The 15,029-nt window shown below is 38.5% G+C and overlaps 3 protein-coding genes across 3 annotated transcripts; 1 reads left to right on the top strand and 2 right to left on the bottom strand.

Moving 5' to 3' along the window:
- Nucleotides 1–1,648: 1,648 nt before the first annotated feature.
- On the bottom strand, nt 1,649–7,266 carry LOC6569273 (40S ribosomal protein S12, mitochondrial). The gene is made up of 2 exons (XM_001995736.3): nt 7,042–7,266; nt 1,649–2,101 (listed from the first exon to the last, which is right to left on the bottom strand). Exons 1-2 carry the CDS (start codon nt 7,091–7,093, stop codon nt 1,722–1,724), a joined length of 432 nt encoding a protein of 143 aa, XP_001995772.1. The 5' UTR covers nt 7,094–7,266; the 3' UTR covers nt 1,649–1,721.
- Nucleotides 7,267–7,353: 87 nt separating this feature from the next.
- LOC6569368 (transcription initiation factor TFIID subunit 8) lies at nt 7,354–8,553 on the bottom strand. Its single transcript, XM_001995738.2, has 3 exons — nt 8,381–8,553; nt 7,885–8,319; nt 7,354–7,824 (listed from the first exon to the last, which is right to left on the bottom strand). Exons 1-3 carry the CDS (start codon nt 8,526–8,528, stop codon nt 7,409–7,411), a joined length of 999 nt encoding a protein of 332 aa, XP_001995774.1. The 5' UTR covers nt 8,529–8,553; the 3' UTR covers nt 7,354–7,408.
- A 351-nt stretch (nt 8,554–8,904) lies between these two features.
- On the top strand, nt 8,905–14,429 carry LOC6569369. Its single transcript, XM_001995739.2, has 6 exons — nt 8,905–9,088; nt 12,201–12,526; nt 12,597–12,755; nt 12,837–13,233; nt 13,926–14,141; nt 14,243–14,429. The coding sequence occupies exons 2-6, from the start codon at nt 12,285–12,287 to the stop codon at nt 14,360–14,362; spliced, it is 1,134 nt and encodes a 377-aa protein (XP_001995775.1). The 5' UTR covers nt 8,905–9,088; nt 12,201–12,284; the 3' UTR covers nt 14,363–14,429.
- Nucleotides 14,430–15,029: the final 600 nt, after the last annotated feature.

Below are 15,029 nucleotides of genomic sequence, written 5' to 3' on the forward strand. Positions count from 1 at the left end.
ATTGTTGTTTAATCAACAATAGCTGATATGGTTTCAGACCCCATAAGATATATATATATATATATAATCATGCTGCTGGACACTTTGCCACTTCCGTTGAACGAGGCTTATAATATATATATATATATATATATATTTGTCAAGCCAGCCTCACACGGCATTTTATTTGGAATGTGGTGAGGATAATTGCTACTTCAAACTATTGTTCGGATGTGTGAACATTTCGATGACAAACTAACTGTCTAACTGTCCAACTGTGTGACTGGCCGTTGGACACCTAATCATTTGTCATGTTTGCCAAATTTTACAGTTATTACGAAAAAACAAAGCCTCGTTCAACGGAAGTGGCAACGTGTCCAGCAGCATGATTAGCGCTTATCGCATATACTACACATAAACTTATACATATGTGTGTATATATATGTGTGTGTGTGTGTGTGTGTGGACAATCGCATTTTTATTGATAAAAATTATGCACGCTTAAGGACAAAGGATTTGTTAGTCAACTTGACTCAGCATAAAATCAGCAAATGACGCTAAAACAAAAAGAACAGGCAGTATCAGTAGAAGAAGAACTTGTCGCTTTCTTCGACGCCGTCTTCGTCATAATGTCTCAATCAGGCAGGCATTGGGTTAACGGTTAACGGCTAACGGCTTACGGCTTGCTTGCAATTGTTGACCGCCCGAAAGGATTTTAACCACAATGCTGAAAATGCTAACGTGGGACCGGAAAGTCAGTCGTATCAGTCGGCTTACATAAAACGATCTGTTGGACGTGTGTTTGTTGAACTGTTTTTTCGCTTCTCTCTCTCTCTCTCTCCGTCAGTCTCTGCAGCAAACGGTTAACCGCTCAACATTCTGCTTTGATTGGCGCCGACGACAAATGGGTTCTTATGTATTCTGTTTGGCAAATAAATGTAGCTTAAAGTAAAGCTTAGCCATTTTGTAGACGTTTCTATCATTATATTACATATTCGGTGTTATTCCCATTTATATCACACATACAATTGTCTCATTGTATCAATTACACAAGCGGCCGCCATTTTGCTGTCGTTGCCATACTGATCGACTATGCTTATGCTCCACAGCAGTTGCGCAACTCTTTGCTCATTTGTGTAAACAGTTGCGCAGCCGCTGTGGATGGAATTCATTATTGCCAGATTGGTGCCAAATTAAATGCACTAAATATAGGCATATTTTAGATATGTATGTACGCCATTTTCGCTGTGTCTATGTCAGCTGTTCCTTTCTAATAATACATATGTATATGTTGAACAACTATTGATTTGTTTCTGCTGAAATTACAAATGTTTGCAGTGAAAAGGGTGAGAGGTGAAAGGCGTGGCGTTGCCGGACTAACGCCCATTTCAGCTAACGATTATTTGGCATAAAATTTGTGTGCAAATTCATTTAAAAATGCAGGCTGTTTTCACTAAAAATGGATTTGCTGGCCCAGAGTGCAAAAAATGCCGTTAACACAGATTATTTCGTCAGGTAAGTGACGAAACAGGCTGAGAGCAGCGTCCTGCTGGCCAAGTTGACTTAAGATTACGACAAGGACCTGTTGAGTGTCCTTACTTACGACTAAGCCAGCTGAGCTGCATAATTTTCCATAAAACGGCAAATAATAATAAGAAGTTGAATATGATTGGGTTTCACTTATTTTATTTTGTTTTGGTTATTTATAGAGTGGATGTAGGTGCAAAATGACGATTGGCAGATTATTGGGTCTTCTTGATGACATGCGCCAGATCGTAGACACCGCGCACTGCCTTCAGCTTGACGCCGGGCACATCCTGCAGCCGTCCAACGCGACACAGGACGATGTTGTGCTCCTGCAGATTGTGCCCGATGCCGGGTATATAGGCGACCATCTCCTTGCCAGTGGACAGACGCACCAGGGCACACTTGCGATTCGCCGAATTCGGTTTCTTTGGCTTCTTGATCAGCGTCTTGAGCACAACGCCCTTGGCAAACGGTTTCCCATCCAGCGGCTGACGCGGCGGACGCGTCTTAATGTGTGGCCCCGTCCGATGCATCTGCTGCAGCGACGCCATGCCCCGCAATGCGCCACTCACACTGACATAACTGCTCTGCAACGCTGCAAACGAAAGAGTGCAAAACAAAATTCAATTTCATATTCACTAAATGATTCGCGTGTTTCTTATCCGATCTTAGTCCACAGTTGATCAATAATATGTCAAGGTATGTTATATATCAATTGGAAGACTCTGCCTTTAAAATGGTGTATTTTATTGCTATCGAAAATCGGTGTGTATCGATGAAATAACACAAAATAAATAAACTTGATTGGCGCGTGGTATACGAGAACTTATATTCCAAATTTTAAGTCTCTATCTCTTCTAGTCTCTCCATTGCTGGAGAACAAATCATGAAAAGCAAGTTAAAGAATCTATCAGATATTTAATATTGATTTAGTTAGCACAATATGAACGAGTGTTTAAATCCATTGTTTTAGCTAAAACAGCAATTTAACTAAAATATGCGCCATTCGCTGAAAAGCAAATTTTAAATGGAAGGCAGCAATTTACTAATTTCTTATTAAAATGTAAAATGGTCCAACATTCTTTTCAAGGATTGTGGAAACCCAGAAAAGAGCTATTCATTAAAAATCAAATAGAATAATAATAATTTGGGGTCTGAGCGGTCTGTGGATCTATGCGGACAAATTGCAAATAAAGTCGATATCAGAGAGGAATTTTAAAGCTACAGTCACCAAATTTGGTTGGTAGGTTGTTGTCCTTCAAGGATCGGTATATGCCATGCCTACCCCAGCCCATACAAATTTTAAATGGCTATTTCTTCCGCAGTTTTTGAGTTGCAGTCGTCCAATTTCGTAGGTATATTACTGGTTTTTAAGAACCGATAACAAATTTATAAGACCACGCCCACACATCCGCCCATAATCGGCAAAGACGATATATCGGAAAGTGTAAATCGATAAATCTGCATATCTCCCACAATTTTAAAGATAGAGTGACTAAACTTGGAACGTTACTTGCTGGTAGCCTCCTTCAAAGATTGGCATTTTCATTTTCAGACCGCTCCCGCTCCTCAAGAACGATAAAAGCCCATATCTCATTCAATTTAAGAGATACGAGTATAGTTTAAAAACTTGGAAGGTAAATTACTAAGATTGTCCCCCAACATTTTTTTGGTCATGCCCACTCCTTTACCCACTTGTTTAGTTACGCCCACTACCGCCCCCAAAATTTCCGAAAGCCCATTTCTCCCGTAATTTAAGAGCTAAAGTTACCAAACTTGGAAGAAAATCTTTCATCAACATTTTTCGGTCACACCCACTCCCACCCCGAAAATTCACAAAAGCCTTTCGCAATTTGAAAAGCAAACTTGGACAGTATTTCTTGGATAGACCCACTTGCTATTTGCTACCTATTATCAGCATTCTCTATTGTTTTTGACATAAACATGTCGAAATGTCTAAGCAATTCTGTTCAATTAATGTTTTGTCTTAAAATTTAGTTGTCGTTCCTCCATATACATTTCAAAACAGTTGTTTAAATATTTAATCGAAAAAGCAGGGAAAGCATACATTAAATACTCTTGCTTAGATCTCAGTCTAATTCGGTTAAAAATATAGCAAATAAATAAATGATGTATTATAAACAAATCATAAAAATGATTTATATAATACTATAATAATAATCATTATAATAATAATTAATAATTATTATATATAATGCTATGAAAAATTCCATTTTAAATAAGAATATTTTAAAACTTATATTTTTTTATATTGTGGTTGGCCAAAACCCACAAGTCACCACTTAAATGATTGAGCGAAATCATGAACATATCCATAGATCAAAAATACCAATCTTAAATCGATTCTAATACAAACACTGAACTTTATGTGTTATCTGTCTCCTTGAATGCGACTGACATTTGCGTATTTGGTTATATTAACTTCATCTGTTGCGTGGACGCAAACCTTAGAGGCGTTAGTTGTTTCTTATTATTTGTTGTCACAGCTTTATAAATATTTATAAAAAAAATTAAACAACAGCGCTACAAAATTGCTATAAAAGGGGCTGTCGAAGCGACAGTAAGACATTCAATCCAAACCATTTGTTGGCATCGAGATGAGAATTCAAACGGTGATTCTTGGCGTGTCCATTTTGGCCATTTGCATTATTAAGAGCAATTGCCAAGAAGATGTTGACGATGACTCCAGTACAACAGAGGAACCGTCTACAAGCGATACACCCCCTCCTGACGACTCTGATCCCTCCTCCGACGATACAACAGTGGCCGTTCCTTTAAGAGGTACAACAGCGGCGCCCACCACTAATACGGATGCAACAACCAGTAGCGCTCAAGCTACTGTAAATCGCATGAGGCGCAGGATGCAACGTATGCGGAGACGCCAGAGGAGGGCTGCTCGCAGAAGGAGGAATGCTGCCAGAGCTGCTGCTGCTGCTAGAAGACGTGCCGCAGTGTTCAACAATAGGCGAACGAACAGCAATAACAATGGAAACAGAGCCAATCCTGCCGTTAACAGAAATCAAAACAGGAGCGGAGCCAATCGTGCTGTTAACAGAAATCAAGACAGGAGCGGAGCCAATCGTGCTGTTAACAGAAATCAAAACAGGAGCGGAGCCAATCGTGCTGTTAACGGGAATCGCAACAGGCGCAGCGCCAATCGTGCTGCTAACAGGAATAGGGGTTAGAATAGAAGGAGAGGTTAAGCAAAGCTAAGCAACGAAATCTATTCAAATGATTTGAATAAAATTATATATTTCAGTGCATTTCAAAAACAATCATCGATTTTTCTTAGTCGGGTCTGTACATCGGGCTATATGTATCAGTTGTGGAGAAGCAGTGGAAATTTAAGACGGCTTGCATAAGAGAAGCTTCCTTAACAGCCGTTAAATATGCAAAAATGTTTTACAGCAATTTGAATGCCTAAAATTGGGCAACGAAACATTTGTTACTTAAAGAAAGTTTTCTATAATTAGTGAAGCCACTTTGTACACATCTACAAACCAGAATAGGTCTCTAACTAAACTCCAACTAGCAGTCGAGAAAGTACATTTTATTACACACTTTTCTCTACATTTTACAAAATTCATTGTTTCTAAAAATTTGTGTTTTCATTTCTTTTTTTAAATAGATTTCTTAAGAAATTATAATAGCTGGAAGAAAAAAACCGTTAAATTATAAAGAGGTTAATAAACAATAAACAAGAAAAAATGTAAAAGCAAGTTAGAATGCTGTAGTCGAGTGAGCTCGATATATATAATTCTAGTTTTATTGATACATTTCCCTTTCAATACTTTTGCACACCCAAATGTAAGCATTAGATCAATATGGGAATACGAGATAACTCTAACATAACAAACAAAATACATAGTATGTACGTATAACTGTAATAGAGAGCATGTCATGATGGAAAGCGACCGCAGCGAGCGGCGTATAACATTTGACGAAAGAAAATAGCAACAAATAAAAATAAATAAATAGAAAAGAAGGAGAAGGAGAGGAAGAGACAGTCAAATAAGCGCAGAGGCCAACAAAAGGGTCAGCAGAAGAAACAGTTGGGCGAGAGTCCATTTGCTTTTAGCAACAACAATGCCCATTGGCCTTTTGTTGTGGCTAATCTCTGTGAAAATCGCAAAATAATTGTTCTGCTGCCGCACATCCATATCACATATACATAGTATATATATATATGTAAGCATGTATGTGACCCCAAATAATTGCAGCCAAATGATGCGGCTGTGGGTCAGCCACAGCCAGAGCCTATGTAGCCAGCAAGCAAGGAGAATTGCCATTCAAGCCTTTCACAGGCATCAATCAGAACAAAAGCAATGCATGCTAAACCCACAGATGGTGTTTGTACTTATTGCACGCTATACGAAACCATGCGTCGTTGACTACTTGACCATTAACACAGATGACAGTTATACAGAGACACAAATATATGTGATCGACGGAAGAGATACTCATTAATCGAAATGACACAGAACGCTTATTAAAAGAGTACAAATATAATTTGTGTTGACTCTTATGATAACTGATTTTCAGTCATGAATCGTATATTTATATAAACATTTATGTAAATTTTCGGTTTAGTTGGTAGACTATCCAAGCCTGTTTTTGCATCTGCCTTTTTTGCGCATACACCACGTAGTCATTTTCAATTGGTATAGCTTGCAGTGTGCAATGCAAAGCATAACTGTACCAGAGCATTTAGAGTTACCAGATGAATTTATTAAATGCCACACACGCACATACAGACCAAAATAATTACCATAACGCTGGACAATTGCAAACAATGGAACCGAACAAAAAGTGTCCCAATAACCAGCACACCTGTGCAACTGTGTGTGTGTCCATTTTTCGTCCCTTTCTTTTGTGTGCGCATCAAAAATGCAAAAATTCTTATTGTTGTCAATATTTGACAGCATGTTATGTGCATTTGTATGCGTGCATTCGTGTGTGTGCGTGTATTTTAATTAAAAACAACCAGAAACACACAAGAACATACACATGAGAAAAGGCCAATGAAAATATTCACAGGATGCTGCGCACAATGATTGAGCAGGGAAGGCGAACGGAGTAGGGAGGAAGGTGGAAGGGGCTTAAGTGCGCCAGCCACGCGCGAATGGAAAAAAGAGTTGCGATCGATAAACGAAAGTCAAACACACACATATACACATACTCAAACTTATCTACGTATGAGTACAGGAGTCAGCAAGATAAATACAACAGCAAGAAAGTTAAGCCGAAATTTGTATACGCTTTCTTGAGATATTATTATTTTTTGTATTTTGTATGATAGTTGGCCGACTCCACATAGTCATCAGATATATTTCACTGATTGACCAGACAGATCACAAAATTCGGCTACATTTTTTTAAGTATATTTAAGGTAAGTAAAGGCAACTGTGTGTGTGGGTGGGTGTGTGTCCACGCTAAGCAGGATTTGTTTATCTTAGACTCGTGCGGCAACATGCGGTTAGAGTTAAGTAAATTCTAATTGGATTTTTCGTTTACCTTGGGCCGTCAATTGTTTCGTAACGTTGAATGTTTGACGCAAGAAGTTCATGTTGCCAAAGTTAATGTGCTCAGTTACTATACAATAGTTCAGTTCAACTCACAAGACGATAATATCGAATTAACTCTCACTTATGAAATACAATAAAATATACACTTTAATGATAATAATATTGAGGTGAACTGTTTTGCATGCTGCGGCCGGGTGAACAGCTGTTTATTTCGTGTGTACAGTGCTGCCAACTCACCATCAGGTTAAATTAGTGCTGCCAACTTTCGACATTTATACATATGTATCGACCAAGAACACAATTTAAAAATAGATATTTATAATATATGTTCAGACGTGTGTATTATAATGCATGAATTAAACGCTATTTGTGGTGATTTCTAAAGTGGAAGGTGTTGGCGTAATCGCCGTACTACAGGCACTCCCATTCCGATTGCTCAGAATACGCGAGGAGACATTCGAATCGCTGTGCTTCGATCGCTTTGGCAGTGTTGCGGCGCGCAAATACGGATTATCGATATTGGGATTATCGAGTATCGCTTTATTCGTAGTCGAATTTGGTTTGATTTCCAGTTCGGGCTTCTCCTCCTTAGACTTGTGGCCATCGAGCTCCTCATTCTCGCTATCCCCATCTTCGCCATCCTCCTTGCTGGGCGCATCCTCAGTGCGATTGGCCACCAAGTAATGATACTCAAGTTCCTCAAAGTCAAACACCTGATCCGTGGGATTTAACGCAGCCATATAAGCGGGAAACACCGACTGACAAGCAATCACTGAAAGCAGAGGCGATTGAAATGGAATATATAATATAATAGCATAGAATATATATATACGTGGAAACATGTTATCCTCGGTGGGGAACAGATTGTTCGTTTCGCTCGTTTTGCAGAGAAACTTGGTCAGGGCCTTCTCCACGTCCCGCTTCTGGCTGGCTGCCTTCTTGCGTATGGCCTCGTATTCGGTGACTGGCTGCCTGTAGGTGGGTGTCCTTATGTACGTATGTGGATCGGGCATCGGCGGGAAGTAGCTGGGCACATAGTGTGGATGCGATGCCTTGGTGCCTGCCTGCAGCAGATTCAATTGACGCTGTTGTGTTTGTTGGGCGGGCAGTGGAATTGTTGCCACATTGGCGCGACGACTGAACGCTTCCAGGCTGCCAACGTTGATGCCCATGTTGATCAGTGCCAGGTTGACGTCGCCCACCGTTGGCATTGTTCGTCCGCCAAGCTCGCAATAGTTGTGAGACGAGTTGCCAATCTCAACTAGCACTAACAACACAAAAATATATATTATCAATGAGAGTTGCAAAATTGTTTGGTTTTTTCTTACGCGACTGCATCATTTGGGTGAGAGTTTCCAGGCATTGATTACTAGCGAGGACGGCGCCCTTGTCGAGCAGCATCTGGGAGATAGTCTTGTTGAGCACACGCCGATATGCATCGCTGTTGGGCATCGAAATCGCTTCCACTTTATCCATTTTATTTTATTTTGTTTTATTCAGTTCGATCGTAGTTTGTTGATATTTTAGCAATACAACGATAGTTGCATTCAATCGATAGTACACCTTCTATCGATAATATAGCGAAAGCAGCATTTTAAATATCGGTTCATTGCATGCATCAGAAGTGCTGGTTAAATTAATAAATGTATGAATCACAATTAAAAAAGGAAAAAAAAACTTAAAGCAAACTAAACTTCATTTAATGCGTTTTTACATAAGTTTTACTTTTTTACTTTTCCACAAGATCGGGTTGGAGCTAAACGAAATGGAGTCATCGAATCGGAATGCTAAATGCGAAACGAATTCGTATCGAATGCGGTCACACTGACCCTTAGTTGATTTAAACTACCTACAGCTGACGGACGGAGTGAGCGGGCGGCGGGCGCTAGAAAATTACGGTGTTCATTTTTTTCAATTATTTTTCGTGTGGTTTCTGACAAAAAGTGCAGTTGTGTATTAAAAATAGCAACAAACTTGACAACAATTGCTTTTTCAAATGCAAATTTGTAAACCTGACGCAACTGCAGCAAAAGGAGGTTTGTGATAATAATGTGCAACACAAATAAATATTCATTTATTAATTGGTATTGGTTCTGCTGCTGCTGTTGCTGTTGTTGTCCATATAGCTTTCAAGTTTTAATTTCAATTCTGAAGAATGAAAATAAGCAGCAGCAGTGAATGTTAATTACATGTATGCATATGTATGTGTATGTGTGTGTGCGTGTATATGTCTATCTATCTATGCATGTTTGCAGCCGCATTGTGATGCTGCCGGCGCAGACTCTGACACCGACTGTGATGCTGCGTTTCCTTTCATTTTCAATTAAAAGCCATGCAATTTACGCATCTAATTTGGTTTGTGTGCGCCAAGAATTATAAAAGCCCATAAATATGTACGTGTGCGCTGCACGTATATGCAAACTGTTTCTATTTCGGTGTGATTTCCAATTGCGAAATGCACCCAAAAAAAACTCGAAATATGATTGCTGTGTGTGTGTGTGTGTGTGAATGCATGCATATGCTTCTGCTTGTGTGTGTGGGTGCGAGCGAGAATTTGTTATACGTTTATTGGCTGCTGCTGCTCGCCCGCTCTCTCTCTCTCCCGTTCACACACTCGTTCGCTTTTTCTCTGTTTGTCTTGCTCTCATTATTTTGGCCCTTGTCACGAACTGCAGTTTATGTTTCTTTGTTTGGCACTTGCCATTGCTATTCCCATTCCCTCCCACTCCTCCTCTCCCCTTCCCCAGGCATCACTCATATTTGTCAGCGTCTTTGCTTCTGTGTGCGTCGTCCATCTGCAGGTTTTTTCATAACTTTGGTATTTGATTTCCATGACTCAAAACTCTCAAAGCTTCTCTATGTGTGTATTAGTGTGTGTGTGTGTGAGCGGAGTATGATTGTCTCTGTCTCTCTCTTTTTGCTTGCATTATCTGATATTTGATTAACACCTTGACTCTTGAGTTATCACCGTATGCTATAAATTAAACAAAAGATGCCTGCTCCTTGACTTTCTCTTCCTCTTCAATTTACTTGTGCCTCTCTTTGCTGAGTGCGCTTACAAATCGATATTTATCGAAGCTTCGATATTATTATTTCCTTCCCTTCCCCGCCTCAACTGGACTATGTCATATCTTATCAAACCATTGCTAATGCATATTAAATTTGTTAATGATTGCGAGATAAATGCTAGAACAACTCAAAAATAAACTTTACTCATCGTGTTTTATTTACCCTATCTTTCGATTGTCTTACAAATTGATATCGATTTAGTTGTAGATTAGATATAGTAATATTGTCATGCTAACTGCTTAAAAAATTCCTCTTCGAAAACACAAAATCAATATTGATATCAATTGCTAATCTTGTTTGGGAAAATGTGGAAATTAAACAGACTTTTTTAATAATCTGCTCCAACATAATTCTACGTATAAATTTCAGCTTTTAAATGGTTCATTTTATTTGCCGAGTTGCCTAATTTTTCTTTTGTTTTTGGTTTTCCCATGCCAAAAAAAGTGTGTAACTAATAGGGTCAGCAGCGTTCATCAACATCCAATCTAGATTATCTTTCGTATACGTGTTAAAGGCTCACAACTCTGACGTAATCATAACTATTTTGCCTAATGTCTTTTGTTATTTGCTTTTTCTTAGCGTGAGTGCTCTGAGAGAAGTTGATAATGATAATGCCAAGAAATAGACTTAGGACCACTTCAATTTACATTTAATTGCATAGTGTTTACTGCTCTTTAACAAAATTAACTAACTGTATTCTCAGCGGGGCTGTTCTTTAAATACGAATTGGCGACTTTTTGAATTTGTTTTTATTTATTGACTCTTATCGCGATTATATATTTTTTATAATTATTATTTGTCGCAAAAGTAAAAATATATTTTTTTTATGTTATTTATTTAATGTGTACTGAAAGCAGAAAATTTTTAAAAATTAAAAAGTCGGTCAATTATAAGCAGGCAGTCAAAAATAACCGCTGGAAACTCCGAGCCCAGAATCCAGACGGAGATTGCATAATAACTGATACTAAATTCGATGCGATTTGATTAGCCACACCTGAAAGACTTGTTATTATTTAAATTACTGCTGCTGGCTTAACTTAAAAACTGAAGCTACAAACTTATGTGATTCCCGGACCAAGGTTGATAAGAAAGTTGACAAGGCACTTTTACCGATGGTGTTATTTATATATATATATGTATTCATATGTGTATGTAGGTGGGGGATGGTGGTGGTGTGGAGTGAGGTGGGGTATAAATATTTGTAGTACTCGCAGTGAGTTTGTTTACTTTCCGATTCTGATGATCAATGGTGCCCCTCTCTCTCTCTCTCTCTCTCTCTCTGGGTGTAAAAGAGAAACTCTGATACACACACACGCATATGTACATGGGTATTTATGTATATGTATATGCGAAAAGAGAAACCCAATAAAGAATCAATGTGCAACTTTTGCTCTTTTTCTTGCTATTGTCTAGTTCTTCTTCTTATTCTATTATGAATGTGAATCAGAGTTGGGGGAAATGCCCAGCAAGAAAACATTTATTGCATAAATTAAGTTGACTGCGTTGAAGTTGTTGTTATTGAAAATCCGTTATTGACGTGAGTGACGCATGACTGTGTGTGTGTGTGTGTGTCTACACTATATCAAGAAAGTATTTTGACAATGTAACAAATTCATATATTTCCATTCCTTTTGCATAAATGATGTACTTTATTATTGTCTTTTAATTTTTGTTTTTAAACTTGAATTAAGAATCTGCAAAATTCTTTACTTACATTAAAATATTGTGTTAGCTATCAACTGAAAAAAACAGACATTAAATTCTTAACATTTATGTGGAAATGTTGTGAAGCTTTCGTAGCTATGGGATAAATAATAATATGTAAAAATTAAGCCTAAAATTTGAAATATTTTCATGAAATGCTTTTAAGTCAGCAATCAACTTAAATATATATATTTTGTAAATGTAGAGCCTTCCATTTCTTATATATTATATACCCGGGCATATTGATCAATCAGTAACACTAGTCGGGCTCTCTCGACTAGAGCATTGTCTTTTTCATTATTGTAATTATGTCAAAAAATACAGATTAATCAATATATTCCTATATATATATATTTTTTGTGTATTTGCCAGCAGAGAAGAAACGATAAGTGAAGTTTTGAGCGATTTCACTGGTGGCACTTATTACTATTGTTGTTGTTATTGTCGTTGTTGTTGGATATGAACAAGGCGGGGAAGCACATCCAGAGTGGAGGAGGCACCGCTCTGCTTAGCTCACCGCTGCTCGGCTCTACGGGAGTCGGTGGTGGAGGAGGTGGATTAGGATCAGGTGCGCCCGCTGGTGGAATAATAACGGCAAATGGCAGCGCCACCAGCCCCATGAATGTGTTCAATTCGATAATGAGCTTCCTGCCGGACAATCGTCCCATTACCTCGCTCCACATTGTCGAAGACTTTGAGCGGTAAGCTGGACAGGAAGAAGATGAAGTAGTAGTAGTAGTAAATGATTTTTAATAAATAATTGTGTTGCAGCTGCCCAAAGAACTTTAGTGCTATACATCGGACATACGATCAGGATGCGGACGCAGATCTGTGGCGTGAAAATAATCTACTCTTTGGACGCCAGACGACACGCTATCTCTGCCTCTCCAAATCCGAGGGTCTGCCCGAATATGTTGTTGAGACACTCAAGTAACTATATACCTATATTATATACTCCATTGCTTCCATTCGATTACAATTAATTGATCCTTGCACTTTGCACCTGTGCAGAGTTATTGCGGAGAAGGTGCCACCGCCAAAGGAATTCTCGCTGCTCTCTCGCACCGCCGACAGCGATCAGAAGGCGTGGCGCAAACGGCAAATCGCCTACAAGTTGTCCAAACGTGGCACCGTCACCCAAGCGGTCACAGACGTCATACTCTGCTCCAAACTGAAGATAGCGCCCGATGGCTTTAAGCTCGCCGGCGATATAAACGGTGTCCTCATCTGCTATAAAACCAGTGCCATCGCCACACGACTGCCGCCACCAATACCCGGCATCCCCAGCTCCAACTCCAATGCCAATGCCAATGCTAATTCCAATTCCAGCTGTGAGGTGGAACAGGCACTAAATCGTCTCAATTTGCATGGACAACAGCAGCAGCGTGCTGGCGGAGCACGTGGTCCAGTAAGTTTTGTTTAATCCTGTTGTTGGATTGTTGTTGTATCCATTTTTATTCTTGTATATGTGGGGCCCAAGATTACACAAGGTTCATCTGCTTAAAATTGAATCTGTGCAAAAAGAACTTCTGCTATTTGCTGGCATACTAAATTGAATGAATTTTGCCAGATTAGTTCCATGGCTGCAACGTTGCTCATAGAAATGAAATACGCAATAATAGAATATATAGCAGCATGTTGCCAGCGTGTGCAAACAGATCTTAAAAATACCCTTAGTAGACTTTGACTAATCTGCTTCTCTTCCCTGATCGTAGAACCATGCTTGGTTCTTGCTCTTCTTAAACAAACAAACAAATAAATGAAACCGAGCTTGCAGTTTTGCAGTTCGGTTCGGGAAGTACAAGGAATTTTTCATCTTCGTGTAATACGAACGATGCGATTAGACTCCAGTTTTATTTTCGAACATATTTATTGCGTTTGTATAAAGTTATTAGTGTGGGATGATTGGGTAGAAATACTTCTGTCTGAATATTTAATTATCATCATTTAATTATGTCCAATATATGTGGTTAATGTTGTTTCGAGTTTCGATTCCCTTCAAGATATATAGATACGAGTGCAGTTTGTAATGTTCAGTTTCTGTTGTTGTAAAATGTAGTATTGAAATGATAATGATACGAATTATTATTGAAATTGCAGTTGCCGCAGTTGCCCGCAGGTGGGGAACATCATGACTATGAGGAGATACAGGCGCACTATCAAATCAATTCGCCACAGCGACCTGCGCCGCCACGTCCAGCAACCTCAGGTCGCTCTGGCTATGGCGGCACTGGCACCCTGGGCACCTACACTGAACTCGAAGGTGTGCCATTCATCTTGAATCCGTTGCTGCAGCGCAGCCAGCCCATTACTGAAGTGAGTGTTTGCTTTGAACGAACTCTATATATACCATTAATATATATATATATATTATATCTAATGTATATTATATTTTATGTTTTGTTTTTTTTTTTTAGTTGCCTACACTGCCCGACATCTCAACGTTGCTGAAAACGCTGGATTATGACTTTCAACTGGAGCGCCAGATTCTGTGCACCATGAAATCGTCGGCCTCCAAGAATCCATTCTTCAAATAGTTAGTTAGCAACTTAATTAAATTGGACGTATTAAACAATTAACAAACTAATCTAAATTCGAAAACAATGCTAAATGTTTAAATAAGCATACAAAATGTACTTAATCGTTTGTGAATGAATAACAACGAGTGCACGAAACACTCAAACTTGTATATTTAAATTCAATTCAGTTCGATTACGGTATACATATATACATAGATATGTTCTTATAATGACCTCAGACCCATTTGTGTGTGTATAGATTCCTGTGCCTTTAGTACATATATATATATATATATATATTTATATATATACATATAATTTGATGTATGTACATTAATCATTCAGTTTGTTATCTGACTCGTGCATGCCTATATACATACATATAGTTTATATATATATACATTATCCCCAGCATTGTGATCGTGAAACGTATGTTTCCCATTATTATTTGTAAATTTGAATATCATCACCAATCGATGGATTATGCTGATATCTATAGCCCCAATATACCCCTCACAAAAACAAATGATTAAATTAAATGTCAATAATATCTATATACATATATATAGTCTAATATATATACACAACTGAGACACATATTTATTATTAACTTAGTCTAATGTTAAAACCGAACAAGTCAAAACAAAAGCCAGCTTAAGTATTCAAATACAAAGCAAACACATAT

Source organism: Drosophila grimshawi, unplaced genomic scaffold, assembly GCF_018153295.1.
Source record: "Drosophila grimshawi isolate 15287-2541.00 unplaced genomic scaffold, ASM1815329v1 contig_848, whole genome shotgun sequence".
In the NCBI taxonomy this organism is placed as follows: Eukaryota; Metazoa; Arthropoda; class Insecta; order Diptera; family Drosophilidae; genus Drosophila; species Drosophila grimshawi.